The 21,886-nt window shown below is 52.2% G+C and overlaps 2 protein-coding genes across 2 annotated transcripts in view; one reads left to right on the top strand and one right to left on the bottom strand.

Annotated features, from left to right (window-relative positions):
• Positions 1 to 8,378, bottom strand: part of EPCIP (exosomal polycystin 1 interacting protein) — a 98,645-nt gene extending 90,267 nt beyond the window's left edge. The window contains exons 1-2 of the mRNA XM_061454419.1: positions 8,189 to 8,378; positions 7,413 to 7,642 (exon numbers count right to left, since the gene is read on the bottom strand). Of these exons, the coding sequence (XP_061310403.1) occupies positions 7,413 to 7,642; positions 8,189 to 8,378 (420 nt within the window). The remainder of the gene's footprint in view (positions 1 to 7,412; positions 7,643 to 8,188) is intronic.
• A 1,056-nt stretch (positions 8,379 to 9,434) lies between these two features.
• Positions 9,435 to 11,827, top strand: OLIG2 (oligodendrocyte transcription factor 2). Its single transcript, XM_061453626.1, has 2 exons — positions 9,435 to 9,517; positions 9,824 to 11,827. The coding sequence occupies exon 2, from the start codon at positions 9,861 to 9,863 to the stop codon at positions 10,737 to 10,739; it is 879 nt and encodes a 292-aa protein (XP_061309610.1). The 5' UTR covers positions 9,435 to 9,517; positions 9,824 to 9,860; the 3' UTR covers positions 10,740 to 11,827.
• Positions 11,828 to 21,886: the final 10,059 nt, after the last annotated feature.

Raw genomic sequence — 21,886 nt, 5'->3', positions numbered from 1 at the left:
CCCAGGACAACACAACACATTGGTTGTTTCTCTTCAGAGTTATGATGGGAGGAAAGGGGGTTGGAAATACGGTGTGGGGAGAAGCCTTTGGGGCAACCAGCATAAACCATGTTCTCACTGGTAGACCTCAAAATTACATTCCCATACTTTTCATGTTTTGAGAATGAATATACTTTTCTCCTTGTTTTGGATTTTCCAAAAAACCTTCAAGCTAACCTTAGTGTTTTTCTCCTACCTTGACCATTCTTCCTCACCAACACCTTTGCCCCTCCTCCTTGCTCCTCAAGAAGCTCACTCACAAAACCGCATCACTTCACACCTTTCCTCCATTCCCCATCCCCAGAAACACCCCTTGCCCACTCCCTTTTCTCTCCCAAGAGCTTACATTTCTGCCCTCTCTCAGTAAATGCTCCTGGTCCTTCCCAAGCTTTTCTCTCAAAAGTTGCTTGACCTGAGCCTCCTTGTTGCCTTGTAGATCAGGCTCCTTTCCAAGCCCTCCCGGTTTCCCTACCCAAGTCCCTCCTTGCACCTCCATGCCAGGCTCCCCAGCAGCTAACACAAGATGTGGCCATGAACAGCAGAGCCTCAGCTGCTGTGGGGTTTCGGCAATGAAACCTTTCCAGTTCCTGCGGGAGCCTTACCCTCGGAGGCAGCTCTGGAGGATGTGTGTCTCTGGCAAAGCACACCAGGCATCCTCCACGGATTGACAGGGGGAGGCTTCATGTGGAACTGTTAAAGCAAACAATGTTATTTAAGGCATTTATATTTTCACTTGTGAACATTTTCTTCAAGCAGTTCCAAAGGAAAATGTGCTTTAAATCACAGCTCCTCGATGAAGCGAACCCCAGGCGCACGTGGGAGTGGGTTAGGGCCGCCACTCCAGCCGGGCAAGCACAGCTCCCCACACGACTCTGCAAAGGGAGGAACAGTGCAAAGAACCCGAGGTAATAAATTCAGCATGTTACACAAAAGATCAAAACTCCTGTCAGCGTGTTACCGAAAGAGAGGAATCTTTCCTCATTTTTTTCCTTCAGCAAGTACATAAAACCCCAGCCAACTGAAGAACATCTTTTTGTAGCTCCACAGCTTGGGGAGGCACTGTCTATGAAGGATCTTTCAAATAGGAAAGGGAGGGGGGCAACTACAGCACAGGAACACCCATACCTGCACAGTGCGGCAAGCATCAAAATGGGGGGGCTGTTCTCATTAAGCAAAGAGCATAGCATGGGGTGAGAGGGCCACCAAGTACTGTGAAATGCTATCATACATGAGTCTGCAAAAGTACTTCCTCCAAGTTTCAAGTGGTCTGGCTGGTGCATCAGCTCCTGTGAACATAAATCCCTTCTGGATGGTTTGTGTTTTAGGAGAGGAGAGAGGAAGAGACCACAGGAACTTCAGATCCAAAGCATCAAAACTTGTACTTTCAGATAACCCTCATCTGGTTTTTGCATTTGAGACAATATTAAAAATCCTGGGTGATACGGCATTTGCACAGCATTTAGTTATGGATAATACCTATTTTTTTGAATTCTATCATGGTGCTATACAGGTTTTATCTTCTTCAGGCAGAGGAATGACAGCACTTGCTTGCAGAGGGTACCAATTCAGTTTTATTTGGAAAAGAATGTATACAGTGCCTCCCATAAAGTAAGTCTTTTTTCTGGAAAAGGAATCAAACTTCAATTCCACTATAGGTCTGATTAATTCCCATGGAGGTTCTCACTCCTTTGAGATCATCAAGAGTTTTGTCACAGCGAGAGTTCATCCATTCCTTCAAATCTTATTATTATTGCCCAGGTGAATGCTGAAAAATAGCACATGCAAAACTCAGGGCTGCTCTCCTACTTCAGCATCTCTCCCACACCTGGAAGGGCACATCTTAAGAACGAGGGATGACCTGCCGTAATCCAAACAGTGGGAAACCCAATATGAGTGTGGTCTTACTTTGTGTTCCATTTTCCTTCTTGTTCTTAACAAGAAAAATACAAAAGGAAAAAGGGGGGGACCCAAACCACTGTGAATAACTGCTGCTCAAGTGTTTTACACAGGCAGTGGCAGGGGGCCAGGCCCTGCAGCCCATCTCTGCATCCATTCCCAGGATGCAGGGGGAAGAGCACAAGTGCATATTCATGAGTAGGAGGAGGCCTTGCCTGCACGATATCAAATGTGTTGGCTGAGTTGCATGAAAAAAAGCAGCTATTTTCTGTTTCTTCTGCTATTAGTAGCATCCCTTCCCCGCAGCAGCGGGTTAACAGAGGCGAGGCAAGCATCACCATCGGCAGCATGTGTGTGCAGCCTTGCTCCCAGCCTCAGCAGTGCTCATTTCCCCAGGACTTCAAGGGATGTGCTGCATTTTTTATGGTCTTAAAACTCAGTGGCAAATCCCCGTCTTGCCTCAGCTGCACCCCTGAAGCCAGCCCATGGGAGCTGCAGTAGGGTAAATTCCTGGACTACCTTAGCACATCGCTGAAGGCTTCCTTCCTGTTGCCAAGGGATAGATGGCAGGAGTTGGCAGGAGGCCTCCTCAGATGGTGTCAGATCTTCAGCTCTGTGGTCAGCTGGTGAAGCTGGGACCCCCACTGTGAGCAGGTCCAGTGGGTATCACTCTGCAAAGGTAAAGAAGAGCCACATGAAAGGCAATGCACTGCCTTCCTGTGTTGTGTCCAGACAGCCAGGAGTAATCCCCCCTCCCAGCTAAATATCGGGTATGGAGGTTGTAAATATAACCAAATAGCTAGAAAGTAGCTATTGCCTGGCTGGCCCAGCAAAGTTGGGAAGAGTCGATGAGAGACATATGGTCCCAGTACTCCCTAAAAAAATATAATTGCTATCTTCAGGTGGCCGCACATCCTCTCCTTCTAATGAGTAAGATATTTAAAGTCCTGAACTGTTTATGTGACATTTCAATAAATAATGCGGAGATTTGACAACATTTCCATATTCCTCCTTTAATGTCTGAATGTCTCTGACTTAATCCCAGTTCCTTGGCATTTATTACTGTTTGTTACACTAACAAGTGAGATTATGAGAATTCTAATGAAGCCTTCCAGTGAAAAACTCTGTGATTAAAATGCCATAATAACAGTTGCATGCATTTATGTGCCTGATTATCATAATCTATTTAGCACAAGTAAACATACAAACAGAAGGAGAAAAGTGAGCCCACTGACACTTCAGCTAAAGGAGAATTGGAAATGAGGGAGGAACAATGTAAATATGTAAATGTCTTTGTGTATTCTTTTTATCTTTTTTTCTCATCCTTGCTTTTTTCCCCCTGTTTGCTAATGAGACATCTATGGTTCGTCACATGTGGTCCCCCTTTGCTTGGCCGAGGTGCGATTTTTGGGCCATCTGCTGGGGCCACTGTCCTGGACAATGCCACCCAGAAAGCAAGGGAGACATTCGCTGCAACCTTTGACATCATGGGCAACAAGAGATGGTGTCGTACAGACTCAGGGCTTTGATATGTTCATTCCAAATGCTTAGTTCAGCTGTTACTCCATTAATGCAAGTCCCCGTATGACACAGGAAGACAACAGCCCCCCAAAACTCTCAACAAATTGAGGAGAAATCTCACCAAATTCCTAGTATAGACTTCTGCTACCAAGCCATTTTTTAGTCCTCTTTTTTTACCACATTAAAGAACTGATCAGCTGAGAACTTCTCCATCCCAAGGGTCAAGGGTCTCTGTCCAGTAACACTGGCCAGGGAGTGGTTCAGCATGAGCCCGACTGTTGTTGCCACCATATGAAACCTATTCTGAAGGGCACTGACACCTTCAGGTGGTGGATCATTTCCACGATGAGTACAGCAACAAAATTCTTGGGGCTCAGTCAGGCAGATACATTAACCTATTAGCATCAGGATTTTTCCAGCATTTTTCTTCTGAGAACAGGGCAGGGACAGGACAAAGGGATAAACTAAGGAAAAATTTGTTTCCAGTGAGTGTTTGCATGGGAACCAAAACATACCCACATTTTCATGTTCTGCTCATCCCTAGAACTCTACCAGGACTCGCTCATTTCTCAATCAAAATAAAGACGTGGAAAGTAGAAAAGGCATGAGGGGTAGCCCTAACAAGGACACTTCATTTTTTTTTCAGAGGAGATACACCCACTTGTGCTGGAGCTTTCTTTGCCTTTTCAGCTATATGACACACTTCTCTTTCCCAAATTCAGGCCCTGCTGCAGGAACCATGGGATGAAGGCAGTTCAGACCAGCTCACTGGGTTGAGCATGTAGGTGATCTAATCCCATTGGTGTCCAGCTTGGCCAGTGCAGAGCAAAACCCCTCACTGGAGGAGAAGCCCAGTTCTGTCTCCTGTGAAACCCAAAACTGTGTGTGGCTGGGCAAATCACAGCATAGGTACATAATTCCAGCTCTGTTTCCTTGCCTCTGTCCATCTAAAAGCCAATCTTAGCAGTTGTATTGACTTCTTTTCGATGTTCCCACTGCTCCTTCCCCATTACATCAGCTCAGTTTGGGAAGATTTGCATATGAGGGACAGCACCAAGCCTGGGGAAAGTTAAACACGTCACTTTTCACCAGTATTGTAACAGGGCTGTACATTGACTAACCAACAGCAAAGGCTGGCAGATTTTCACCTCCCTTCTCTGGGTCCAAGCACAGCAGACCTCTGCTTGGTGAGGTGACATTTCTGCAGACTGGAAATGCTTTGCCAGACACATAGAAACAGTGTCACACAGGTATTTCTCTACACAGCCCCTGAAAAACAAACCTCAGCATGCAGCTGATCCTGAGAGGAGCTTGAACACTTTATGACATGGCAATCAATGGGTGCCTGCCCAAGATGCCCAGGACAGGAGATGCAAGCAGGGCAGTACATGGATCTACCAACACAGCACTTCCTCCGTGTTTCAGTCTCTCTCTCCTCATTTGCCCATAGGCGATGGGATTGTCAATGAGAAGTGAAATTGATGGTGACACACAGCAGCTGTTAAAATTAAATAGCAATCATAGAATCATAGAATGGTTTGGACTGGAAAGGACCTGAAAGATCATCTAGTTCCAATGCCCCTGCCATGGACAGGGACACTTTCCACTATACCAGCTTGCTCAAAGTCCCATTCAGCCTGGCCTTGGTATATAAGCTTTAGGAATTGTCTTTCATTAAGGCAATAAAATGATGGGATAGAGTTATCTGTTGCATCTTCAGTTTTTGCTCCAGCAACATCTTAAGTGAAATCCTATTATGTCTTGTAAAAAAAACCCCACAGCATCTTGCATTAAACACAACAAATGGTGGTCAGAAAACTTCTATGTCTTACACCTGCACTGAGGAATTAAAAGGAGTCTACATGAAGGTCAGAGAAAGTCAGTCCCCATTACTTTCATGGGTGTGAGACTTGTGCAACTAAATGGCCGTGTTTGAGAGGAGGGATGAATGAGCCTGGAAGATGTAAGACACGAAATGTAGCCTGGGTTTTAAATAGTGATCTAATTATTTTTTCACAGATGACAGCAGGGTCATAAGTGACAAAAGTTTATTTATAAAGAGAGTTTTTTTCTGCTAGATGAGAATAGGAGATGGCCGATTTCCTGCATATTTTTAATCCTGCAAATATCACAAACATCAGCTCTGATATTGCTGAGACTTCCCCTGGGTGACTCCTGTGAAGCTTTCCCAGTCTGTGATTGAATGGGAAGACGTGCTGAGATTTTGGCAAAAGCCATGTGTCTCCAACATTTCAAGCAAACAAGTGTTAACAAAAAACAATTATAACACTGGAAAAAGAACCCTAAGGGGATAGAAATGTCTGCCCTGCTCTATGAATTCGAGTCCCTATCTTGGAGATCACAGATATCAAATGCGTTAGTTGGGCAGGTGGACTTCACTTTTAAGTCCAAAACAATAGCACAAAAAAAAAAATAAATTTAAAGCTCGTTGAGATACAGCTGGGGGGGGGGGGGAAGAAGAAAAGGGTCAAACCTGAACCTTCAAGAAGTTATTCCCTGCCCTGACCTCCCCTCATACCTTTAAGCAGTGGGCACAGAGCTTGCAGGTAACCCCCACATTCCCATGTCTTCAGTGTCAGGTGCTGAGTTTTCTGGTCCCAAGCTGTTAGCGAGGAGAGGTGGCAACTGTGACCCCTGCAAACTCCCTGAAGACCACACTCCACTCTCAACTGCGAAGTTTAAAAGGCTCTGGAGCTGCAAAGCCCAATTCGGATCCCATGGCCCTGCCAACAGATGGGAGGCAGACAGCACTGGGGATCAGGCTTTACAGTTTCTGAGGCATCATTGAAACTGTTTTCAGCTGCCAGTCCTCAAGAAGCCGTGGTCACACACAGGCTCTTCATCCTTCGGATGCCTTAGATTCCTTACAGCCGGGCAGGGGTAGTTTTGGCTTGGTTGTGTGGTATCCATGAGGAAAGGACCCTGGGCCATAGGCCTTGGGGGAATAGAGGCAATAACAATCCCAAGTAATAACCTAATGACATTCCGAGTGATTTTCAACATGAAAGCAACAGTCTGGTTTTCATTAAGTTATCACTTCATCATGTTCCCTGATTGCCTTCGTTCCTGCCTGAGCTGCCTGCAGTCCCGATTTTTTTTTTTTTTAAAAAGGGTGAAACCCCCCATATTTATAGATAAGAAAATAGGCTCTGCTCCGCATTTTAGTATCGAAAGCAAGCTGAGGTGAAGAGCTTCTCTCGGAGCCCTCCCGGGCTGCTTTCCCGGGACACACCTACAATGAAAGGCGGTTTCCAATACTGAGCCTTGTTGAACCGAGGGGAGGACGTGTGACAATTTGACACCTCACGGCAAAGATCACCCCTTGCACCCCCTCCTCCTTCCGACGAGGGCGGCAGAGAAGCACCGCCTCGCTACCACCGCGCCGCACGGCAGCAGCCCCGCGGGATGCAAGCGGGACAGAGTTCACATCCAGACAGACGGACGGTGATCATCCAAGGCATCACTTGCCCCGTTACGGACATAAAACCCAGTTTCTCCGAGGCAGTGGCTTCCTCCGGGGGGGGTGGGGGGGGGGGGGTGGGGGGAGAAGGAAGAGAGCCAAGGAAAAAAAGGAAAAAGGGGGAAAGGAAGTAATTGGAAACAAGCAGAAGAAAGTAAAAGATAAAAGGGAGGAAAGGAAAAAAAAAGGAAGGAAAACGAAAAGTAAAAACGAAAAAAGGAAAAGAAAAAAAAAGGAGAAAAGGGAAAAAAAAAGAAAAAAGAAAAAAGAAAAAAGAGGAAAAGAGGAAAAGAAAAAGGAAAAAGAAAAGGAAAAGGAGAAGGAGAAGGAAAAGGAAAAGGAAAAGGAAAAGGAAAAGGAAAAGGAAAAGGAAAAGGAAAAGGAAAAGGAAAAGGAAAAGGAAAAGGAAAAAGAAAAGGGAGGAGTCTGCTGCGCAGTTCTCCTTCCCCAGGACTCCTGAGGTGCTCATCCTCACGCAACCGGGGCAGTGGCCGGCGGTTGTCTCCCGGCAGGTACCCCCCCACCTCTGCTCCAGCCACAGGCCGCCCTCGCCAGCCTCTGCCCTGCCTCCCGCCGCCTCGGGGGCTGTTGCCTGGCCGAAACGGAGCCCCCAGGTCTTGGTGGGGAGCTGCCTGCCCGGTCCCATGCCCAGGATGATGAAGCTGGTGACAACCCCTCCCACGGAGCTGAGCCGCCGCGGCGGCCCTGCGGGGTTGCCGCAAACTCGACGGGGGGGACAAGCCCCGCCATCGTTTGGGGTGCGGAGGGGAGACTTGTTCGACCTTTTAAGACGGAAAAGTCCCAGCCTTTTAAGAAGGAGAATTACCAAGCCCTAAGAGTTGGGACGAGCGATGCCGGCATTTTCCTGGTTTTCGCCCCAGCACCGCGGCCCCGGTGTGCCCCCCTCTCCTATCCCGCCGCCCCGCCTGGCCGGCCAGGGGCCTGTTCGTCTTCCCGGGGCAGGGCTGCCCGGGAAAGGTGCCGAGGCTTAATTAGCTGTGCTCGTTGTTGCCGTGTTTTATGCGGCTCCAACAATGCGCCGTATAGAGCCATCAGTTAAAAGGCAGAGGCAGGCTTCCTGCTGCCGCCTCACCGCTCCCCGACCATGAAATAAATGCAAAGTTTGCACAGACGTGTGTGCGTGTCCCTCCCCGCCCCGCTGCTCCCCCACCTCAGGGGCTCAGCCCCAGCTCCCCCCGCAGTACCCCTCTCCATCCGCGGGAGGAGGAGAGGGTGTCCCTCAGCCTTCGCCGTCCGGGTTCCGCAGCTCCGCGGGCAGGTGCGGGCACCGACGGTAGCCCGGGGCAAGCTCCGAGTGGCCGGGCACAGGGGGCAGGTCGGGCTGCAGCAGGACACACGCCGGGCGGCGGGCTGCGAACAGCGGCAGCGGGCCCGGCTGTTGCTGGGACAGATTTTCCCTAATTGACCTGTTACGGATCATCCCCGCAACCGTTGGGAAACACATTTCCACGCTTCACTTCTTAACGTTTTAAATACATATTTAACGGATGGTTGAGGCTTGCCGGGCCAGCTGGGAAACACACGGGTGTAAAAATAATACAACAAAGGCAAAGGGACCGGGGGGAGGAGGGATGCAGGGGGGATTTACCCCGGTGGGAGGAAGCCCCGACCCTGTTGCACGGAGAAGCAGGGGCGAGAAAGATCGCCGGGAGAGGCGCTAAGGGAGGAGTGAGGCATTTCCGAAGGTCATTTGCTTGTTAATGTCCTTTCTGCTTGCTTTCTGTCCCCTATCCTGCTACGGACTCGCTGGGGGGGCACTTTGGAGGCAGGATTTGGTGGCCACTAGGGCTTCTTCTCCCGGTCGCTGCGGGGCCGGAGCCGGGGGTCCCCGCTGGGGCTGCCCTTCACCGCCCGGCGGTCTCCGCGGGGAAATGCGTTTGTGCGGAACGGAGTGGCCAAAATAGCTTTTCTCCTTCTCCCCCTTCGACTCCCTTTGCAGCGCTTAAGGGGAGGAAGGAATCGGGGGAGAGAATGACCAGGATGGGGGCAGAAGGAGGTACCCTCCAGGGGAAGCTCGCCGGCCGCCCGGAGAGCGTAGCAGGGCTGCGGCTGAGCACTCCCCGGCGGGAATGGACGGGGCACAGGGAAACACGGACGTGCTGGCGGGAGCCGGGCAGCTCTGCCGCTCGGAGGGTGCTGCGGCGGCTGGGCCAGGGGCTGTATGTCCCATGTCCGTCCCCGTTCCCGTCCCGCTCCCTCAACAGCTGTTCCCGGCGCTGTCATTGTTGCATTTTATTATGGATTTGACAAAAGTCCCCCTCCCCCGCCGCGCCCCCCCCCCCCCCCCCCGGGCTCCCCGCGCCGCGGCCGCCCGTCGCCCCCCCTCCCCGGCCGCCCGCCCCATCGAGCCGGACCGGCCCCGGTGACATCAGCCGTTCCCCACCGGTCGCCTCCCCCCCCTCCTCCGCCGCCGCCGATTGGCGCAGTCCCCCTCCCGCCCGGTGACATCGTTCCTCCCCGGCGCGGCTATAAAGCCGCCGCCGCCGCCGCCGCAAGGTGCGCGCTGCTGCCGTGCTCGCCCGTCACGGCGCGCCGCTCCCCACGGCCGCCCCGCGCACGGTAAGTGCACCCCGCGCCCTCGCCCCCCCCGGCGCGGCACCCCCGAGCCGCCGGCCCGGCGGAGAGGCGCTGAGGGAGGGAGGGAGGGACGGGACGGGACCTGGAGGGAGGGGACGGGACGGGACGGGAGGAACCCCCCGAGAGCTGGAGGCGGGCGGGCAGCGAGACCTCACTGGTCTCACTCAGCCCCGCGGAGCAGCGGAGGAGCGGGATCACCGACGTGTCGGGCGGGAGGCGGCGAAGCCCCGGTAAGTTTCGGTGGGCTCTGATCTGGGGCCGCCTGCGGGCTCTCTCACCTTCCCGCAGGCAGCCCGGTGCGCGCCGCCGTCCCGCCCGGCGGGCCATGGACTCGGACGCCAGCCTGGTCTCCAGCCGCCCGTCCTCCCCGGAGCCCGATGACCTCTTCCTCACGGCCAGGAATAAAGGCAGCGGCGGGGGTTTCACGGGCGGCACCGTGTCCAGCTCCACGCAGAGCGACTCCCCGCCGGAGCTGAGCGCCGAGTTGCGCAGCGCCATGAGCGCTGCCGGGGTGGTGGTGGTGGACAAGCTGGGCTTCAAGTCCTCGTCTTCGTCCTCCTCCTCATCCTCCTCGTCCTCCTCCAAGAAGGACAAGAAGCAGATGACGGAGCCGGAGCTGCAGCAGCTGCGGCTGAAGATCAACAGCCGGGAGCGCAAGCGGATGCACGACCTGAACATCGCCATGGACGGGCTGCGGGAGGTGATGCCCTATGCCCACGGCCCGTCGGTGCGCAAGCTCTCCAAGATCGCCACGCTCCTCCTGGCGCGCAACTACATCCTCATGCTCACCAACTCTCTGGAGGAGATGAAGCGCCTGGTCAGCGAGATTTACGGCGGGCACCACGCCGGCTTCCATCCCGCCGCCTGCCCCGGCGGCATGGGCGCCCACTCCGCCCCGCTGCCCGGCCACCCGGGCCACCCGGCCTCGCACCCCGTGCACCACCCCATCCTGCCCCCCGCCGCCGTCTCCAGCGCTTCCCTGCCGGGCTCCGGCCTCTCGGCCGTCAGCTCTATCCGGCCCCCCCACGGGCTCCTCAAGTCTCCCTCGGCCGCTGCTGCTGCCGCCCCGCTGGGCAGCGGCTTCCAGCACTGGGGGGGGATGCCCTGCCCCTGCAGCATGTGTCAGGTGTCGGCCCCGCCGCACCACCACGTCTCCGGCATGGGTACCGCCAGCCTCCCCAGATTAGCCACCGACACCAAATGAGCCCCTCGGCGGGGCCGCCCCGGGCCGCCCCAGCACTTCCAGGACCTACAAACACGGCCGCCCGTCCGTCCGTCAGCCCCCTCCGCTCCCGGGCCGCCGGGGGGGCGGCGGGAGGGGATGGAGCCGGCCCGGGGTCTGCCCTGCTCCCAAAACGCGGGGAACGCCAGCCCGACACGAGCAAACGGCCGCGCATCTTCCCTATTTTGATTTTACCTTGTTGTGGGTTACTCCGCTGGGAGGGGAAAACAGTCCTAGGCTCGTCACAAGTGGAGGAACCAAAACTGCAGAGGGGTTTCTACGCGTTTGTTTGTTCGTTTGTTTGTTCGTTCCCCCCTTCCCGGTTTCGTTTCTACAAGCGGAGCCTTTGGAGCCGTTCTTGGGTCGCAGCCTGGCCCGGAAAGCCCATCCCTTGCGCAACCGGCCGCCGTTCCGTGTCCGCCTGGCGCCGGCGGGGAGCAGCAGGGATACAGGAGGAAGTGCGGCCGAGGAAGCCGGTTTATCCCTCCTCTTCCCTCTGCTCCACCGGGTTTCTTTCTGGTTCGGGCTATGTAAATATACCGTTCAACGGCAGCGGCGCGAGTCCGCTCTGCTTGAGCTTGCCGTCCGTGCGCTTGTCCTGTGTGAGCCTCCTGGGTGAGGAGGGGTCGGTCTGTCGTGATTTCGTTCGTTTCGGTTCTCGGGGGGTGTTGGGTTTCGGGGATGGTTTATTGTTATTTTTTTTTTAAGTGTATAACATGGTTTCGTTTTGGGGTTGTTTTGGGGTTGTTTTTCGTTCCTGCCACCTTTAACAAAGTTTGAATAATGCTCTTTATGTGTAGGAACTTTCACACTTGTCCGTGTTGCAATACTGAGAACTTGGGCTTGTTTCTGAAATAACAACTTTTCTTATCGCTGCCCCTTGCAGAGATTTTATCATCTGTTTATTTTTGTAAAAAAAAAAAAAAAAAAAAAAAAGGAAAAAAGAAAAAAGGTTGCTAAATAATATTTATTTCTTGTTTGGTTGCAAAAAAAAAAAATGATTCACTGTCGAGATTTTAAATAATAATAATAAAAAACAAAAAGGCATTTTAAATAAAGGGCTTTATGCTTTTCCTTGCTGCTCCGAGGCGCCGGCATCGCCGGGGGTGCGGGGCAGCGGCGGGGACCTGCCGCGGAGCGGGGAGGGGATAGGGACGTCTGAGGTGCATCCTTGCCTCTTCCCGGAGTTTTTTGTTACTTTGATTCGCCGGATAACAGAAACCGTTTGGGGGGTTTCTTCCCCTCACTTGTTCCTCGCACAGTAAGGGCGGCAGGGAAAGAAACTACCGTTCCTGGTTTCGGAGTGTGAACATTTTTCTGGCTACCGAATCCAGCGCTTGGCAAGAGCTAAATATTAATTAGGGGAAAGGAAACGTTCAACTTGGCGGTGGGGCGTTTGCCCGCTGCAATGGCTTCTGCGCACTTGACCTTCAACCAAAATCCAACCAAACAAAAAACCACGAAAGGAAAATTATTTGAGGGCAGTCTTCTATTTTCAATTGTTATTATTATTTTTCCTCCCGAAGCGGATACCATCTCTCGTCCGTGTGTACTTGAGTAGTTCTGTACTCAGGTGTTATTTGGGCAGAAAATACCTCTCCCTCTCTCAAACCCCAAGGAGAGGGCTTTCTTCACTCACTCAGAGTGCGGGGCTTACCCTTTGCCTGCAGAGACAAGGAGACCAACCCAAGTGAATCCCGCTTTTTGAGGACAAGCAGTTCGGCAGCTCCTCGGGGGGCCGGTGCAGGCAGTGAGGCTCCCCGATTGTGGGTCCCACCTTCCCGCCGCTGCCCGCCCCGGGGAGGGGGCATGGACAACACGCATCCAGCGTCCTTGCCCAAGCAAACCCTAACACCTCCCTCTCTCTCTCGATAAATGGCTAGACAGCGATTTAAAATAACTAATCGACTGCATACACATAAATACAACATAGCGCGAGCACACACACACACACGTATATATGATAACAAGCCAGGGAGGAGTTTTGGGCGCACAGACACCCGCGGGGAAAGGAGAGTGAGCCCCGTCCCATAGGACTTTTTATTTTACTGTGTAAAGAGAAGCGGTTCCCTGGCGGGCGGGGCCCCCCTCGGGTGTGAGGCGGTCCTGGTCCCATTCTGACAGCCCCGGCGGGCTCCTGCCTCTCTCCTTGCTTCAGCGGCTCGCACCGCGCCAACCATTTCAGGGAAGGGAAACGGGGCTCGTAAAGGAGTGCCCCCCCCATCCCAACATCCCCTCAGTGATGATAAATAGTCCTCCCACTCCCCTTCTCCAGAGAGTCCCAGCCCAGTCTCCCTCTGCCCCTGGAGAGAAGGAGCTCCCTTTCCAAGCGCTCTCCGTACGGATTTTGACAAACAAAACCCATTTAAAGGTGGGAGGGAAGAAGCCCCGGGGACCAACACCGACCATCCCGCGGATCACCCGAGTGCCTTTCTCATCAGGAGAAATGGCCCTGACGCCGGTAGCCAGGAGGGCGCCGGCTCTGCCCCTCGCTTTAAGGCCACCTTAGGGTGCTAACCCTGTGTCAATCTGTGGCTCTGAAGGTGATTCTGGCCGTACAAGACCCTCCGCTTCTGCCTTCTCCGCTGATGGAAGGGGATAAAGTGGTGCAAACCCGGGGCTGACAGCCAGGTGTCTGACAGTGGTCTGAGACAGTTTCCCCGACGGCCACCTCTCTGCCAGGCTCCGCTGTACGCCAAAGGCCTGGCCGGGCAGCAGAAAGGACAGAGGACGCCCCAGTCCCCGTCGGAGCGCGGAGGCAAAGGCTGCTCTTCCGCCGAGCCTGGGGGAGCTGAGCCCCGCAGCGTCGCGGCGATGACAGAGGCCTTCCGTCAAGCTAGTCCCGCTTGAGGAATAGCCCCCTTCTCCCCTGGTTTTGCTCCTGGAGTCCTGCTACCGGTATCCTACACAGCAGCCCTACCGTCGTGTGTCACATCTCCCCCACCTTTCCCATGTGTAGGGAGGCAGCAATAAGCAGAGCAGCTTTCCCAATTAGCGGAACTCCGGCGAGGGAGTGCTGCTGCGGAGGAAGGGCAGGAGCAGGTGAGAATAAGAGGGAGCATCATTAGGAGCTACTCTTTGTCCCTATTAAAGGCAATAATTAGCACCCTGACAGATGCAAAAGTCGGCAGTGGCCAGAAGCTGGTAAATCCTGCTCTGCTGCCTCCCTGACCGCGATCCCTTCCCCCCCGAAGGCCGTTCGTTTCCCGTTCCTAACAGGTGGCTCCAGGGAGTCGCGATGGGCAGCAGCTCCCGAGGTGGGATGGGAGTGGTGTCGTGGAAATCCGGCTCTTCTGCTGGGGCATTTTGGCTCCGCCGGTGGCAAAGACAGCTAGGGCAGCTTGCCCCCTCCGCAGTCCCCTGCCTGTCCGCTGCTACCCCGCTTGTGGCCTCGGTGGAGGGAGCCCCCGGGTTGGTGTCAGCCCCTCGGCCGGGCCGGGCAGCCAGCTGTGATCCCCCGGCCCCCTTCCTACTGGGCTACCTGCAAATGAAATTAGCCGCCCCACCGCCTGCCTTGTTCCCCATATGCTCCCCTGCACGCAGGAGTGCCCCACAGGGCTCCCCTGGTTGCATCGCCGGCAGCAGAAGCCACGGCTCCGGACAGATAGAATTACGGTGACGCGAGGTAGCCCATATGCTCAGGGCACACCAGCGGTGTTGCCGCGGGTCACCTGAGCCTCGGGCCGGGCAGCATCACTCCCGCAGGCAGCCCAGCTTACTCCTGCGCCCCCACCCCCGAGCTGGAGTGGCCCCCTAGTTCTCAAGTGCCTACCCGTTAATCCCCGTTCCACCGAATTTAACTTTGTCTCCCTTGCAAACCGGACAGACCCCTTCCCTCACATCCCTCCTGCTTTTTTAGAAGGAGGTAGCCCCCCCCCCCCCCGCATAAAGCGGCCCAGACGACTCCCTCCTATGGCCCCACTCACACCCCCACCCCAGCCCTTCCCCCTTCCCTAGCCTCCTCCCCACTTTCTCCTTCTCTTTCCCTCTTTCCCCACTTTCCCTTTCTCCCTTCCCTTTCCTGCCTCACCAACCTTCCCAAGTGCAGCACAGAAAGCAGGTAGAGGGTAGCCAGAGGTTGGTTACACATTTTTATCAGAAACCTCAGTGCTTCAGGGAAGCCCAGGGGAAGTGAAAGGTTGGCCATATCAGGGTGCCCAGGCAGCTCCTCCACTCTCACCCTTATGATGTTCTCATCTCATTTCAACAGGGGATTTCTTCAGCCTCTGCCTAGCAAATTTTAAGTCAAGTAGCCCAAAATCTTCTGCAAAACCCTGGCCAAGGCATGCTGCTCCCTCCAGGGCCATGGCTCCTGTTCTGCAGGGAGGTACCAGGGCACCAGCTGTGCCTGCCACTGGTGTAGTTCCATGGGATGGGATCTGTCAGAGCCCTCTGCTTGAGGCTTGCAGGCCCCCTTCCCTTTCATTTGAAAGAATGTTTGGAGTAAGTACTCAAATCCCACTCAACAGTTTTCCAAATATGAGTCCTTCAAATAAAAATGTGGTACTTTTTTATCTACAAACCTCTCTGCGGTAATACAAGCTAGGGCCTTCTCAGAGCAGGAGCTGTTTGTGGGGTGAGGTACACAATCACAGGTTACATGCATCCAGTTTTAAGGTGGAGGGGAAAAAATCCTTTCTTTTTCTCCTTGAGAACCTTACCATACTGATATTCTGGGGCCAAACTCCCCTTGGACATCACTGCAACCTCCCCATGCCAAATCAGGGTGCTGGATGTGTCCTGTGATAACTGGGGTATCACTCCAGATACAAAAACTAGAGCTGTGGCACAGCCCCAGGATGCTATTTTCACAGCTGGAAAGGTGAAAGACTGAAGCCCCATGTACCCTGGCAGCCTGCAAACTGTCTGAGCCATGCTCCAGAGGATACCCCACAGGCCACCGGAGTGACAGGAGCCAAACAGCCTCTGATGAAACACCAAGCCAGCAGCTCTCACTTGGTGTTGCAAGATGGTGCTTGCAGCATAGCTCTCATTTCCCTGTGTCACGGTGGTGTTTCCATCTCTGTGTTAGATGGGGACCTCCATGCCTGTGACTCGATGTTACCCAGATCATTTCTGCGTGCTCGGGTGGTTTTGAATGTGCAGCTGAGGGCCAGATTTTCAGAAGAGTTACCAGCATCTTCGCAAATGCTCAGCACCCATACCCAACCTTGTGGTTCTGAAACCCTCACTGCCCACATAAGGGTTGAGATGGGAAGGGAGGTTTTCCAAAAAACCCTGGCTTCAGCCATGAGAGCTGGCCCTTTCCAGCCTTCCAGCCCAGATGGGTGCACATTAGAAATAAGCCTTGGGCACGTTGCAATCTGCCAGCCCTCTGTGGATTACAACGTCAGCAAAACTGAATTTCCCACCACAGGCATTTGTATTTAATACATTTAAATATTTCTGCTAAAAATTGTTAAAGGACACAGTAATTATAATGATGGCAACAAGGCCATGAGACCGTACCAGCTCCACCTCTGTGAAAGGGCGTTGGAGTAGTCGCTGGTTCAGCCTTTGAAAGTTCAAACAGGCTCTCATCTGACTGCCCTCACTCCTTGGATGGTGTTTCTGAAGGCAAGAGAGGTCTGGCATTGCTTTCAGTGGCCACACGGCTGGACCCAACAGTTCTGCAGTCCACCCCCTTGAGAATAAGAAAGCAAGAGGTGAATGCGCAGCCTGTTCACCACACACACGCCTGAATAGCTCCGGGGGTGCTCAAACCTCTCAGGAGTTACAGACAGCCCAGGGTCGAGATCCTCCAAAAGCACAGCACTTACCCCAGGGCTTTTACCCTAAAAGATGGATGTAAATGCAAAAGAGTGTTTCCCTTTTTCATTCATCCCCATTCTTAGGATTAGCTTTAGAAGTTTTGTTCTGCCATTTATCTTCACTTGTTGGAGATGTCTTGACAAACTCCTGAGAATTAATTTCCCATCAGCTTTTTGCCTCCTCTTCTTGAACTGGCAGGTCAGATCTCACCACATGCATTAGAAGAGGTTATCTGGATGGGCCACCCTGCTCCATTGTCCCTTCTTAAGCCTGTCCCTGTCCCAGCAGGAAACCAGTGTCATGCACATGGAGAGAGCACTGGGGGAATCAGACTCCTCTTCCAAGCAGCCTTCCACTCCCTGCCTGTCATCAATCATTGCATCCCGCTGCCAAAACCAATACAATTGGATCAGGCCCAATACATGGGGTGTTTCCTGCAAGTCAGAAGTGTGCCTTTTAGTTTAATATATTCCCAATGTTGATCCTATTAGCAGGAAAAATCAATCAATCACTGTCAGCAAACATCACCAGCCCGCAGATTGATCACAGTGTCAGGATTGTTGGAGGATTCTGCAGATGCAGAAGGCATTTGTTAAATGCTATTTTCAGAGAGACATATACATATATGTATGAATGACACACATTTATACACGTCTTTGTCTGCTTAAAAAACAGAAAACCACACAGTTCCTTTTTTGTGTGTGGTTGGTTGGTGATTTTTTCCTCCCAAAAGCAGTCCCAGTGCTACTCACTTTTGAAAGAAGAATTCTCCTGAGTAGGAAACTAGCAGGTGGGGGGGGGGGGGGGGGGGGGAGCTTGTTTTGTTCCTCCTGAGGGACCACAGCTTGCTCCGGACTCCCTCAGGAGGAGGGTTTGGCTTGCTCTGCCTAAGGAAAAAGGAGGCTGGAGACATATGTACTTCAGGGGCGGGAAGGCTACAGACTGAAATATCCAAAGAAGAGAGCTGGCCACAGCAAAAGCCATCAGTGTGCTCTGTGGAAGGGATAACCCATCAAGGTGTAAATCCAGCCATCCCCCTCCAGTGCTCAGCCTTCATCTGGGGCTGTGCTGAATAGCCTACCAAGTTCCTCTCCCCACACCCTCTGCTCCTTTCCCCCACTAGAAATAATGCAACTCTTTAATGCTGCTCAAGAAACACAGAAAGAAGATTTACTCTTTGATGGGCAGCACGGAGAGCTGAGTGTACTCGGACTGCAGGAACCTTTTCCCCATTCCAAACCTGGGAAAGCTTGGTGATCCTAAGAGCCAGGCAGAAGCCAGTGTTTTCCCTTGCCAGCCCCACCTTCTCAGTGATAGTGGAGAGCAGGTTGAACTCCCAGCTCTCTGTGGTGCTGTGAGTGGCAGGGTGCATGCAGCACAAAAGGCACACAAAGAGGGGGGTGAGGGAGCCTTGCCCAGGGGTGAGTGTCCCAGAAGAGATAGGGAAATCTTTTTCCTAGTCAGAACTCCAGCCACAGTGCACAAAAAACATGTGGGGGAAATGAGCGGCGGTGAGAAAAACATATTGAAGGGCTCTTGAGTTGAGAGATGAGAGATGAGAGAGGGGAGACTGTGTAACTGTGGTCCCTTCCCCTGTGCTCTCTGGGGTACATTTCTGGGACTGGTTTTCCTATAGGGGCTGAGTCTCTGCCAGGCACCGGGCAGAAGTGCTGTGAGGAAGGATTTGCCTTCTTGGAACCCTCCCTGTCTGCTCCTCACTTCCCAGGATGGCCAGTTCAAACCATTTGAGGCTGAGTTTGCATGAGCCTTAAGCCAGAATCCCCTGAAAGCAAGTCCCTGTTTAAGTGAAGCCCTAAAGATGGCTCCGGGAGTGACCTGTCCCTTATAAAACATCCCAGGTTTACTGCACGGGAATGTGCTCCCTGTTAAACTGGTCTGTACAGTGGAAGGGCAGCCTGTCGTGACCTGGGGAAGGACAATGAAGTGGGCAGCTCCAACCTGCAGCTCAGCAGCACACCCTGGCAGCAGCAGCCTCCCAGCTCCCTCTTCATTTTCAGGGAGGTTTTAACCAGAGTTGATTTAAAGAAAGCAAGCACCCTCACAGGGATTGACTCTACTTCCTGGCTCTCAGTTATGTTGAAGGTAGAGATGGAAGCAAAGAGCTTTCCCCAGATTGCACAGCCCTCCCCACCTGCAGGCTTTGCCCATGCAAATGCTGCACAATTTAATTATTCTGACATAGAAGAAGTGCCAAAATGCCTTAACAGGAATGGAGATTTCTGGTGGGAAGAGGAATGGACAGCAATGCCCCAGGCAGCTTTTAGAGGAAGGATGCATCACCCATCTGAGATCCTCACAAGAAAAGCTGAACCCTGATCAGGACTTACCCCTGGGTTCTGCTCGAGCACCATCCTGTCATACAGACCTTGTAATCTGGCATCCCTGACCCAGAAGTAGGAGATAACCCCTGAACCCATCTGGCTTCAGGGTTACTATCTCTTGCCCACAAAACCACAAAAAGCTGGTGAAGAAGAGGGAAGATGAGAGAAAGGGAGACAAATCGATAGCATGCATGTCCTCGGAAGGGAGAAAAGAAGCCCCTCCTGAGGTGGGGCTCTGAAGAGCAGGATTTGCTTGAGACAACAAAATAAACACACGATTAAGATTCAATTTTTTCTTTCAGGTCTATGGAGGAAAAATGCTTGGTAGCTTCATTAACAAACCTGTCCCTAATCCTATCTATACAAACTGATCCTTCTGAAAAAAACCAAAATTATATTAGCAGAAATCCACCCGGTCTTACAGAGTCTGTTAGTAAATGAACTTTTAATGTATTGAAAACATATTCATTATAATGTATAAAGAGGCAATTTTCATTTTGTTTGTGTTCTTAATAGTGTGACAGCGTCTTGTTTGTGACTGCCCCTGGGTATAAACTATCATTGTGTAACTTAATTAGATATTCTACATGCTAGTGTGAGAGACATATGTCTATTCACTGTAACAAACATCAAGAGTCTGCCACATGCTTTCATGTTTCTGCTACGTTGAAATAAAGGCAGAGCAAGTGCAAGCTCTCCCAAGGACCTGTGGCCCCAAACAGCTTGAACACAACCCGCCGGCATTCACCGATTGGTTACAGTTTATTAACAGCCCATAAACTTCTCATCTGCTCCTGGGCACTCGTTAGGGTTGTCACCTGCAACTGCCAAGAGCAGCACAATCACTCTGCAGACGTGAATTGGGGTTTCTCAGATGCTCGCTCTCTTCTTCCTGGCTCTAGCGACACTTGCTTTATATGGGGCATGAAGTTGGTTGAAGTGACCCAAAATTAAAAAGACAAAGCCTACTGGTGGAGGCCTGGGAGAGCAGTAGCTGCAGAGAGGCTACAGCACTGCCTCACTCATCCTTTCAGCTCACAAACACACACTGGGACACCGATGTGCTCAGGTTTCCAAATCCCAGCCTGAGGACTGCTGGTGAGCTGGCATCGCCTCTTTCATGTGCTCAGCACCCAACTCTTCCCTGTTCTCCCTAAGTAGAAAAGCTAAAGATCAATTTTGGCAAAATTAAGGGATTTAAGAAGATGAGAGTGCCTGACAGAGAGTCAGATCAGTTAGACCAGGATCTCTGACCAGAGGCAGCAATGGAGGTTTAGAGACAGGGTATGAGGACAAAGCATGAGAGAATAGTATTTCACCCATATACTGTCTGAGCATTTGGACATCTGCACATACCATTAAATACTTCAGGAAAAATAGTCTTTGCTTTCTCTGTGTAGTCAACATAGCACAACCACACTGAAACACCCAGGCAGCACATCCAATTTGGCTACATGCCTGAAAAATCCAGCCCTACATTCCCTTTCAAATATCTCAGCAGCTTCATTTTCTGTGGCACCATATGTTGGGTGCTTCATCTGAAAGCAGATCATGCCAAGCCTTTCCAACCATGCCTTCACATGAGACCAGAACAAGACCTTAGCAGCTAGGGAAAGCTGGGGAGTGATATCAGCTCCCCCTCTATCGCGGTAGGTAATAATGCACAGGTACCTGGCTGGGGAAATTGGGTGGGATAATTGGTGGGAACTAATGACCTGCTTGCCTGCTGCAGAGACTCACAGTCCAGATACAGAAGCTTAGAGAAGGTAGAAACAAGACCAAAGTATGCACTTTTTTCTCTGCAATTTCTCATTGCTGCTGCGGTGCACCCTGCACCGGCTGCCCAGCATCTGGCTGCCCTTTGCTCACATGGAGGGAGAGAGTCCCCCATGGCAGTTGGGTGTCTCTGCACATCCCACAGTAACAGCCAAGGTGCGTGAGCCATGGGCCAGCTAAGGGAGTGTTTCCAGCAGCAGCTTGTATTTTTGTCATCCCAGCACTGCCAGGCACTGAAAGAGGGAGAAGACCCTGCTAGCAGTGATTGTCCTGGAAATACCACATTTGACAAAGGCTTTCCAAGGCTGTTCAAATGAGTTTGTGGCAGGACTTCTAGTTTTATTATTATAATAATACTTCTGTATTATTTTTAAGAGGAGAAAAGCTACAGTGCTTGAATGTCTTTTTGTGAAGCATAAATCTACACACACAAAACATGACCTTTCCCAAGCAGGGAGTGCAGGAACCCCCAAAACCAGAGGAGCTATGTAAGGCACTGGGTGTGGACCCATATTTCACAGAAACCATGGATGTTTCTGCATGGGAACAAGCACCACTCCGGCGCCTGGAGGGCAGGTGGATTTTGTCACTGAGACTTCAATTCTAGTGTCCGTGCTTTTGCTTCTCATCAGTGGCATGCCCAGAAGGACAAGGGCAAGGAATGACCTGGTGTCCTCAGCCCAACTAAATGCTTGTCTCATTTCCTCCAGCATGAATTTTCATCAGTGAGCTCAAAGCTGGGGTGCTGCTTGAGGTCATGGCAAAGGCTGGGTCCAGCCAAAGACCTGACTTCAAGGTTACTGGTGAAAATTATCCCTTACTTTCTTTGCCTACCTCTGTTGTCTGGGCACAATCTGACCATGTGAGGTGAAGAATCGTAGAATCATAAAATGTTTTGGGCTGGAAAGGACCTTAAGATCACCTAGCTCCAATCCCTCAGCCATGGGCAGGGACACTTTCCACTAGACCAGGTTGCTCAAAGTCCTGCCCAGCCTGGCTTTGAACACTGCCAGGGATGGAGCATTCACAAGGTCCTAGGGCAACCTGTTCTAGTGCCTCACCACCCTCACAGTAAAGAATTTCTTCCTCATATCTAGCCTAAATCTCCCCTGTTTAAGTCTGAAGCCATTACCCCTCATCCTGTCACTGCAGTTCCTGATGAAGAGTCTCTCTCCAGCACCCTTGTAGGCCCCCTTCAGATACTGGAAGGTTGCTGTGAGAACTCCAGGCAGCCTTTTC

This window comes from Pezoporus flaviventris, unplaced genomic scaffold (genome assembly GCF_033815535.1).
Source record: "Pezoporus flaviventris isolate CSIRO_AGI_PZ_B2104156 unplaced genomic scaffold, CSIRO_AGI_Pfla_v1 ptg000015l, whole genome shotgun sequence".
Lineage (NCBI taxonomy): Eukaryota > Metazoa > Chordata > Aves > Psittaciformes > Psittacidae > Pezoporus > Pezoporus flaviventris.
This window is presented reverse-complemented; position numbering and strand designations above follow the sequence as displayed.